The sequence below is a fragment of the Coffea arabica genome, chromosome 10e, assembly GCF_036785885.1.
Source record: "Coffea arabica cultivar ET-39 chromosome 10e, Coffea Arabica ET-39 HiFi, whole genome shotgun sequence".
Classification (NCBI taxonomy): domain Eukaryota; kingdom Viridiplantae; phylum Streptophyta; class Magnoliopsida; order Gentianales; family Rubiaceae; genus Coffea; species Coffea arabica.
The window spans coordinates 37912248-37922610 of NC_092328.1; the positions used below are offsets into that span (position 1 = coordinate 37912248).

At 37.9% G+C, this 10363-nt stretch overlaps 1 protein-coding gene across 1 annotated transcript; it reads right to left on the minus strand.

The window, feature by feature from the left end:
• Positions 1-330: 330 nt before the first annotated feature.
• On the minus strand, positions 331-3984 carry LOC140015218 (uncharacterized). The gene is made up of 2 exons (XM_072067131.1): positions 616-3984; positions 331-540 (listed from the first exon to the last, which is right to left on the minus strand). Exons 1-2 carry the CDS (start codon positions 3982-3984, stop codon positions 331-333), a joined length of 3579 nt encoding a protein of 1192 aa, XP_071923232.1.
• Between the last annotated feature and the right edge of the window lie 6379 nt (positions 3985-10363).

Below are 10363 nucleotides of genomic sequence, written 5' to 3' on the forward strand. Positions count from 1 at the left end.
GACTTGATTTTAAAATTGTTTGCATTAACTGCTAGTCTTGCAATGCTAGTTTGTGCTCCAAAAGTATCCAGTAGAACAAAGTTCCTCCGAGCATGTTGATTCCAATTTACTTGTCCTTGGGATTGTTAGACCGAAGTTTCACCAACCCTTTCCTCCAATTGATTAGTTTTTTTTTTTTTTTAAATTTGTAGTCTTTTATTGATGAGAATAATTGTTACACACAAAGAAACACCATTTTGAAGTACAGGATTGAACTATAAAGACAACAAATGAACCAGAAATGTTTGGTGCTTAGTTGAAAAGCAAAATAGCTCCAATTCTCCATTATCCTCAGCCCTTCATACGCTTAATTTTCCGAATTGAAGGCATCCCTAATCTATCGAGGCGAATTGCTCCACGAGCCATAGTTGGGAACATGTGGAAGGAGTCGTATAACTTGAGTTGATGCTCTGGATGAGAGACGCCCACATTGGACAATGCATCAGCGACTGTGTTAGCTTCCCTATAACAATGTGAAAAACGATCAGGATCTTCCACGAACTGCCAAATATGCCTAATCTCTCATCGAATCTTCCAAGGGCAGTGAATACGTTTCTGAAGAATTCCAATTAATACCAAAGAATCCGATTGAATATAGAGATTCTCAAAACCCCAATGTATGCATGTTTGAATGCCAATAAGAAGAGCCCGGGCCTCTGCACTTAGACATGTAGTTTCTCCAAGATATACCGAAAAACCAATCAAAGGAATGCCATGTGAATCCCGAAGAACCCCACCTCCTCCACCCAATCCTGGATTACCCTTAGAACAGCCATCGGTATTTAGTGTAAACCGACCGGTTTCCTTTGGTTCCCAACAAACAAGTTTGTACGTGACATAAGTGTGAGTTGAATACTGCCAATCATACAAATGATAGAATGAATGAGCCTTGAAAACTTGTCTGAAATAAATTTCCACAATGGTATGGATTTCCAAGGAAATGGCAACACAAATGGCGGGCGATCTCATATGGACATCCTCAAAAAATGCTTTATTTCTTGCTTTCCAAATTTGCCAACATACTATACTGGGAAGAATGCGTCCAATGAATCGCTGTATCTCTGAATCATATGAGTGCAACCACCAACTCACTATACGGGAGCGTAAAGAAGAGCCTGGAAAAGTCAATCCACATGAAGCTCCAAAGTAATTCCAAACTGTTGAAGCTATATGTCCTTTGGAAAATAAATGTTCAATTGACTCCTCAGATGCGGTATCGCAGCAGAAACACTTTGATGGTAAATGTAAACCAAGTTTACATAACCTATCCGGTAAAGGCAGCTTTTCCAGCAACAATCTTAACATGAAGAATGAAATTTTGAGTGGGATCTGAGGATGCCAAATGCTATAAAAAATCATAGACTTGTTTCGTGCTTGCCTAATATCCCGGAATACCGAAGGTAGAGAGAAGTTTCCAGATGTTGTGGACATCCAAATGACTTCAGCTTCACCCCAGTCTTCCGGGACTGGATGCTCTAAAATAGAGGGAACCAGATCCGTCGGCAATGTCTGATATAATCTAATCACATCCCAGTGTCCATTGATGATAAAATCACCAAACGACAAATTAGAGACAACCGTCGTACGGAGAAATAAGGCACCCCCTCCCAACCAATTGTCGTACCAAAAATGACAAGCTCCGTTTTTGATATCCCATAGCATAGATAGCTCCACTTGTCGACTTACATTGACCATCCGTCTCCAGATTGCGGAGTCCATTGACCTGATTTCTACCTGACAAGGATGTAGTAGTCTACAATACTTAGCTTTCATGAACGAAGCCCACAACGAGTATCCCTTTCTGAAGTTCCACCAAAGCTTGAATGAGAATGCTGTGTAGATGTCCTGTAACCTCCGGAAACCAACTCCTCCCTCATCAACCGGATAGCACATCTGAGACCATCGTATCCAGTGAAATTTAGACTCCTCGGAGGATGACCCCCATAGGAAGGTCGAGAAGGCTTTTTCTATAGTTCTAAATACCTTACTCGGGATAACCGCTGCTGACAACAGATGTACTGGCATTGTTGCCAACACATGTTTGATTAGAACTATTTTGCCTCCAAGAGAAAGCATCCTTGATTTCCATGACCTTATTCTCCCTAGGATAGATTGGCAAACTTCCCCAAAATATGATGATTTACATCTGCCAAAGTAGAGGGGGAATCCCAAATAACGTATCGGAAATGGTTGATAATTAAATTTGGTGATACGTTCAATCACCCTTCTTCTTGCCGGTGATATCGAGGGATGTACTAAGTAACAACTTTTCTGCACATTTATCAATTGCCCAGAACACCTTTGATACGCATCTAGCACCTGCATGATAAGCTTTAGAGAATAAGAGGATCCATTTGAAAAAATTAGAATATCATCCGCAAAAGCCAAATGAGTTATAGTAGGACATGCCAAGGGGACTTTGAAACCCACAAACGCCGATTGCATAGCAAGATTATTCAATCCTCTAGATAACACCTCAGCTCCTATAATGAATAAAGCAGGCGATAATGGATCACCCTGACGTAGGCCTCGTGTAGATTTAAAGAAACCATGCGATGCCCCATTTATAATGATAGAAAACCAGACATTGGAGATCAATCGCCAAACCAAATCAATGAATCTTTCTCCAAAGCCAAATCTCCTGAGAACACCAATGATATGATCCCATGCCACTCGGTCATATGCCTTAGACATGTCCAGCTTCATTACCACATTACCACCTCTAGTTTTTTTCCCAATACCCGACACTACCTCCTGTGCTAGCAGAAAATTTTCTGTTATATTACGGCCCTTCACAAAGCCTGTCTGCTGGGGCGAAATAATTTTGGGCAATAGAGAAGCCACTCTATCAGCTAAGATCCTGGATAGCAACTTGTTGAAGAAGTTACACAGACTGATTGGCCTATAATGAAAAAACTCCTGAGGATTTGGTTTTTTTGGAATTAATACAATTGAGGTAGAGGTGATAAATCGAGGTAACTCTGCTCCACAGAAAAAACTGAGAATTGCCTTGTAAACATCTTGGGCAATAATTTCCCAGGCGAATGTAAAAAATTTGCCTGTGAAGCCATCGGGGCCAGCAGCACTATCTCCATCCATTGACTTTAGGACTCGATGAATCTCTTCAATGGAAGGCATTTCTTCCAATTTTCTATTTTCCTCTTCCGATATCATGTGCGGAATCATATGTCGCATATCAGAAGATGACTCAAGATATCCAGTGAAGAGATCAGAGAAATATGATATGGCCTCAGTTGCTATGTCAGCATTGGTGTCCACCCAAACTCCGTTTGATTTTTTGATTCGGTGTATCATTCCTTTAATTCGTCTCTGTCTTACAACCGCATGGAAATATTTTGAATTGCGATCTCCCTCTTTAAGCCATTTTGCCCTGGCTTTTTGACTCCAAAATTGCTTTTCTATTGACAATGCATTCCGCAACTCTGCCTGAGCCTTACTGAGCTCAACCTGAGATTCCTCCGATGCATATTGATCCATCGATTCTTCTGCTTGTTGGACCACCACTTCCGCAGAACGTACAGCATCAAATATATTCCCAAAATGTTGCTTGTTCCATGTATGAATAGCCCTCCTCGTTGCCAATAATTTAGAGCACAAAACACGTAGCGGAGATCCACTCACATCTTGATTCCAAGCCTGTCGAATCACATCCAATAGTTCTGGTTTGCTCGTCCAGACATTCAAAAATCTGAAAGGTCGTGGACTATTGTCTGATCGATCAGAAAAAGTAATTTTCAATGGTGCATGATCCGAGGGATGTCTTGGCAGATGGAGTACAGAAATCACGTCTGAGAGATCCAAACAAGACCCATTAATTAAAAATCTATCTAATCTCTTTGAAACCCGAGCTCTACCTCTCCGATTATTAGACCACGTGAAACTAGCTCCTGAAAAGCCAACATCCAAAACCCCTGCCTCTTCCATAAAAGACATAAAATCCGCTCCTTCCGCTATAGCAAACGGACGTCCACCTCGTTTTTCGTGAGGGGCTAAAATAACATTAAAGTCACCCCCAATACACCAAGGTAGTGAAATAGGCTTGTCATTTAATAATGAACACCATAAGCCACACCGCTCCTCTAATGAACATTTAGCATGGACAAAAGACATGATGATTGGAGAAGAAAACAATTGACTTTGAACATGTATGGAAATATGCTGATCCGAACTACCAATAATGGAACACACAAAAGGGCTATTATAGAATATCCAAATATCACCCGATAAGTTAACAAAGGAATAATCAAATAATAATCGTAGACGAATGGACTCAATTTTGGACACGTCTAACTTCGGTTCACAAATGACAACAAACTTCAAATGATGAGCACGAACTAAATTTATCAATCTTCTTAGATTAGGGGCTTTTGCAACCCCTCTGATATTCCAAAATAAACCACTAATCATGAGAAAAAACCTGGAAAGAGTTTTGAGATGATGTCGCTGAACGTAGCTGTCTGTCGGATGGGAAGCCAGCTCGCACACCCTTAACACGATCTTGTCGGCAATCCATTTGAACACCTACAGATTGGTCAATGTTTAGAGTGTGTATTGATGGCTCAGCCGACTTCTCACGTGGTATAACCAATCTCGGAGATAAATTTCCTGCGTTAGTTGGCAAAGCTACTTCATCAGCCGCATTGGATTTGGAATCTTCATCATCATCTCCACGCAAATCGACATAAAGATTATCTATGTCAGTGGTGTCCGTCCTTTCATTATAAACTAATCCCAAGTTATGCTCCTCAATAAGCTGGGGCCCCGCTGAATTATTCCCATTGGAATTGTCGGGCAGTTGATTAATTGTGCTTGTGGTGTCGATCATTTGATGCTGAACCATTCCCACGTTATGTTTCCTGAGACTTTGTGGCCCCTCACAATCATTTCCATAGCAAACTGTCAATTGGTCTTCCACTACCGAATGCTCCTTATGGACATGCATGGCGACATCAGCAACCGATTGTGGATGTGCATCAGTTTTTGAAGCTGCTGTTTTTTTTCCCTCCTTGACCGCGTAAGCGTCGGCAACTGCATCGTTTTGCTCAGGTGCTCCAGAATGTTCCATTGCACCTATTGACGTTCCTTCAAATTCAATTACGCCCGTAAGTCGAACCTCTTCAGTAGCTGACTTGAATTCCATTGATGCTTTCCCTTTGGCTTCAGTGTTGCATTTATCAGCAGTTCCCTCAGATTCCTTTGTTATAGCTGTTGTAATTCCTTCGTCTTCTTTCTCACAAGAACTTTGCATTTGTTCAGGAGCTGTTGTACCCTCTTTTGATAATTTATCTTTAGCTTCTAAGTCATTACATTCATTTGTAATGACTAATTTATGCTGAGTATTTCCAGACAGCTTTGAACCATGCTTAAGCCTTTTTGTTTGATTGTTTTGGTGTTGATGTCCACCATCGACGAAGTGCTTCTTGCAGTTTTCAGATGAATGACCCAATCTCCAGCAAACTGAGCAATATCTTGGCATATCATCTGGTACAATTTTTTGCCAAAAGCCGGTTTCTCCTTCAACCGCCACCCAGATTCTCGATAAAACAGGCTTTGCTACATCGATCTCCACGCATACCCTTGCCACACTAGGACGCGTCCCAGCAGCCGTTGCCGAATCCAAAAACAATGGTCTTCCTACTGGAGATAATATGGAAAACAACGAATGTTTATCAAAATAATGGATAGGTAAATTTGGAAGTTCAACCCAAACTGGAACCAGAGAGGATTCTCTGAGCACATGAAATTCCCGGGACCATCGAAATACACGCATTGGAAATTTGCCTAATTGCCAAATCCCTCTCGTCCAAATCCTGTTAAAATCTGCTTCAGCGGAGCACTTGATCAGAACATGCCTGTAATCCATCAAGCCAATGAAAATGTGGTCTTTTAGATTTAATGAAGCAAAGAACTTGCGAATATCTTCTAAAGAAGGTCTCCCATGAGAGAATTTTCCAACTAAAGACCATCGAAAAGGCTCCGCAAGTTTTTCTGCATCTGCTCTGGAGAAAATGACTGCAGCTTCACCTTTGTAGACAGTCGCTTGCCGAATTGGGATAACAGATGTTGAAGGTTGTGAAAAAAGTTGGGAGGAAGATTTTTTTTCTGTAGGAGATCCTTGCCCCTCAGCCGACGGCTGAAGGGCAGCCATGAAACGTAGAGCAAACTGAAGAAATTTTTAGAGAGAGAGAGATAGAAATTTTTGAGAGAGAAATGGACAAAGAATTTTTCTTGGTTTCAACAACAAGCCTTGTGCATTCCAATACCTCTTCAATGGTCTTCTCCAATTGATAAGTTTGTTCTAGTGCAAGTTGTCTTACTTTCCTTACTGTTCTTTCAATCTCAAGATCTAACAGAACTACAACTTGAAGCGACCGGTGCATACACTACAAACATCAAAATTAGGGAATCGACTAAAACTAAAATTAACATAGCAAATAAATAGAAAATTCTCAACTACAAAAAATTTAAATTAATAAAACTTACATTTGCCTTAATATTGAATTATTCCTCGGCAACGACATTCAAAACTGGACTTGAATTCAAGTTTTCAAGTAATAAAACCTAATTATCCGAGTAAGTAAACCTAAATACCCATTTTTCTGCAAGTATACATGTCGACTAATAGTACAGGATAAATTAGGGTCAATTCCACAGGAAATAATTTCTATTACTAGAACTAATCACTTGCTCTATTATCTAAATAATTCAAAAACCTTAACTAGAATATAATAAAGTACTCCTACAGCAAATAATTCTAAATAGCAATTGAGTAATTAATTAAGTGATAATTCAAAAAATTAACCCCTAGCATTTGTAGTCCCTTGCTTAGTTGGACATGAATTAACTTGGTTAAATCTGTCATAATTTTACTACTTGTTAAGGATTTAATTTCCAAAATTTATTGGACACTGTTTCACAAATGAACAACATTCTTGTACCTAACCTCGCCTATAACAATGATTAAAGAACTAAGCATAAGTTCATAAAGATCTATAAAATTATCAAATAATCCACCTAAATGTATTTTCTATAATTGTGAATTTAATATATAGGTTTCAAGAATCTACATCTACATGTTGTTAACCAATTATCATTGCTCAACAATAGCTTAAGTGATTTGTAATTGGTGATCAATCAACTACAAATGTAAAAGCAGATTCAAGAACTAACAAGTACCAACCATAATAAATCACCCATAGTTCATTCAATATCTCAAAACAAGTTCATACTTAACCGTAGATACAAAAGTCTTAGCCTTGCATCATTTTAAGGAAAACATGAGCAGAAATACAACCATAAACTTCCATAAAGAGTACTACAAGAGGAAGGGTAAAACATTAAAGTCACAAGACTTGTTGAAGGAAGTTGTGTGCCTCAATCTCTTGTCATCCACTCGAAACTTTAATTGAAACACAAAAGATCTTCACAAGCTATGGTTGCTAGTTTCTCTCCCTCTTCAAGACATAGAGCAAGACTTAGCTAAGGTTTTTTTCTTGCAGAGTTGGCTGCTAGAGTTTTGCAAGAAAGAAATCCATTTCTCCTCAAAAGTCCCCTTAAGAATCACTAACCTCCCGTATTTATAGAGAGGCAACAGTGCTGCAAAAATAGAGAGTAAATGGTGAACAATAAACCCTTAAAAAAGGTGTCTAAAAATTCGGCTGCCATAAGAACCGGTGGTGACCAAATCATAGCCGGTGTCGGTTTTGCTCAAGCTATTCTTTTTGGTTCAGTTTTTAGTTTCAGTTGTCTGTGTAGCTAGCCCTGAAGACTTTTCAGTTGGCCCCGGTTAGCTTCATAAGATTTTTTGCACTTCTTTTCTTCGAGCTTTGTAATTGAACTTGGACCAGCTTTTTTGGAACTTCAAAGACATCGACAATCAATTTTTATTCCTCTTAAATTTCATCCAATAATCTTCAAATTCCATTGCAAATGATCCGCATTTCTTGAATACCTATAAAGCAAGATTAAATCACCATTTACTGTGTAGAATTACAGCTTTTTAAAGAGAAACCAACTCATGCAATATCACACTAAATACTAGTAAAAAAACACTTCTAAAACTTTCTAAAACACACCAAAAACACAATTTACCCTACTAAAAGAGGCAAAGTAAACACTTATCATCTTCCCCTCATTGAGTCAAATATTGAAACCACTCTTCATACCATGTACGAATGATTGTCCTCCTAGATTGGGGAGTATATCTATTTCCCAGAGACTAGGGATGCAAAAAAGATTAGATATTTGACATGTAAACTATATTGCTAATCTTATTGGCATTCTGCAAATCACAAAATTTACCATCTGAATATGTATCTAATAATTTTTTTTTTAATATTTATGCTTCCAAATATTTGAAATTAATGAATAAAAAATGTGAATATATGATCCCTTTTTGAAAACTAAGAGATAACTTGCAATCTAGACTGGATGAATTCACTAAGTAATACTTAAAAAAACAAAAATCAAACCAAGTACAAATAAATCTACAAATGTTAAGAGCAAAGTATTTTCTCTTAAATTTGAACATGAAAAGAATAGATAGATCAACATCAATAAAAAATCACAAAAGAAACAAAAAATAAAGAATAATGGGCACAGACTCTATATTCCAGCTTTGCCTAATTAATCAAAGAAAAATTATAAAATAAAGGGCATCATTCTTCATTAGTAGTTTGTTGAAAGAGCACTAGACTATCATAAGTTTCATTTTCAAAATTGATAGCCATATAGATATCCCATGCTATTTCCTCTATATATATATTGCCTCCACCCAAAATTGATACCACTAGCCATATATGAGAAAGTCAAAGGCGAGGATGGAGCTATGTAAAATTGAATGCGGGCAATTGTCCCCCCTTTTCACTCTCAACTTCCAAAAAATATTCTCAGAGTAGTGTAAAATTTCAGGTAAATTTGACTCTTGCCTCGTCCCCTAAAATAAAAGAAATGGAGGGCAAACATGTAAAAATAAACATATATTTGCTTACTAGCATTATTCCCAAGAGAAAATGAAGTGTCCAATTATCTTTTACACACTAGTAAAAGTCAAATGTTAGTAAATAAATTAAGAGTAAATCATTCCTACATCGTCAGTATAAAATCATTTTTACACTAACTGTTCACCATATTATATGACATCATCTGATAACCTGTGTAGCCTTTTGGCAAGTTCTACTCATAATAAAAAGTAAGTACATCAAATAGATCTCGTCATTGATTCTTTTCAACCCACAGTTTTTTTTTTTTTTTTGACAAACCCTGTACACAGAAATGATGTGAGAGCTCGAAAATTTTCATGTCTTATTTAAAACTTAGCGCATGTTACATTTTTCCTTTTGTTATTGATTGACTTATATGTCTAATTGCCCCTTTCAAATAAACAAATGTATCACTTACACCATAAAACGTTAGTATTAATTAGCATTTGTTGTGGTGGTAGCATGACAAAAAAAAAAAAAACACACGAAATTAAGCATGCATGACAAGTGTCCTTACACTTGTCCCTTGCATGCATTGCTCCTACCCATTTAAAAGAGTCTTCAAAGCTTCAATCACCAAACCACAAACAAACTTCGTCCTTAATCCCTCAAGGAGGCCGAGAGATAGAGAGGAATAAAACCACAATCTCACCTTTTCCTTTTCTGCCAAGAACTGAGAGAAAACACAAAAGAACCAGCCAGCACCCTTCCTCTTCTTCAACTTGAGCTTCAACCAAGAACAAGGAAATCACAACTCCTCTTAGCTAAGTGAACCAGGTGAGAAAGCAAGAATTTCTAGCCCAAAAACTGTGAGGAACAAGAGGTAAAACTGCAAAGTTTCCCTTAATAGCCTGCTACTTTGGTTGGTTCCTTACTGTCATAGGTTGAGCAAACATCAAGAAAAGAAGAGATTCGCAGAGGAAAAGTTCATCGAAGCTGGAAAATTTTGCTTCAGTTGCTGAATGATGCCCGATGATGTTATGCTGCAAACTCCTGGTTGTTTCTCCTCAAAAACCTATTAGATTATGTTTACATGCATTATACTTACTTTTTAGTTTACATATCTTGACATGCATGTAGTTTTTAACTTGAAACAAAGCCTGACAAGAGTAGATTATAAAGAAATTTTTGCTGGAATTCTTGATATGATGATGCATAATTGCCGATGGAGCAAGCTGGAAATTTTCAGTTTTCTTGCAAAATGTTTTGTTGAACCTGGCTAAAACTTATTTTATGCACCATCTAATGCTTTAATTTAGCCAATCAAGTGATGTTTACCGAATTAAAGACAAGAAAAGATCGACTTTTGGAAGAAACGTCAA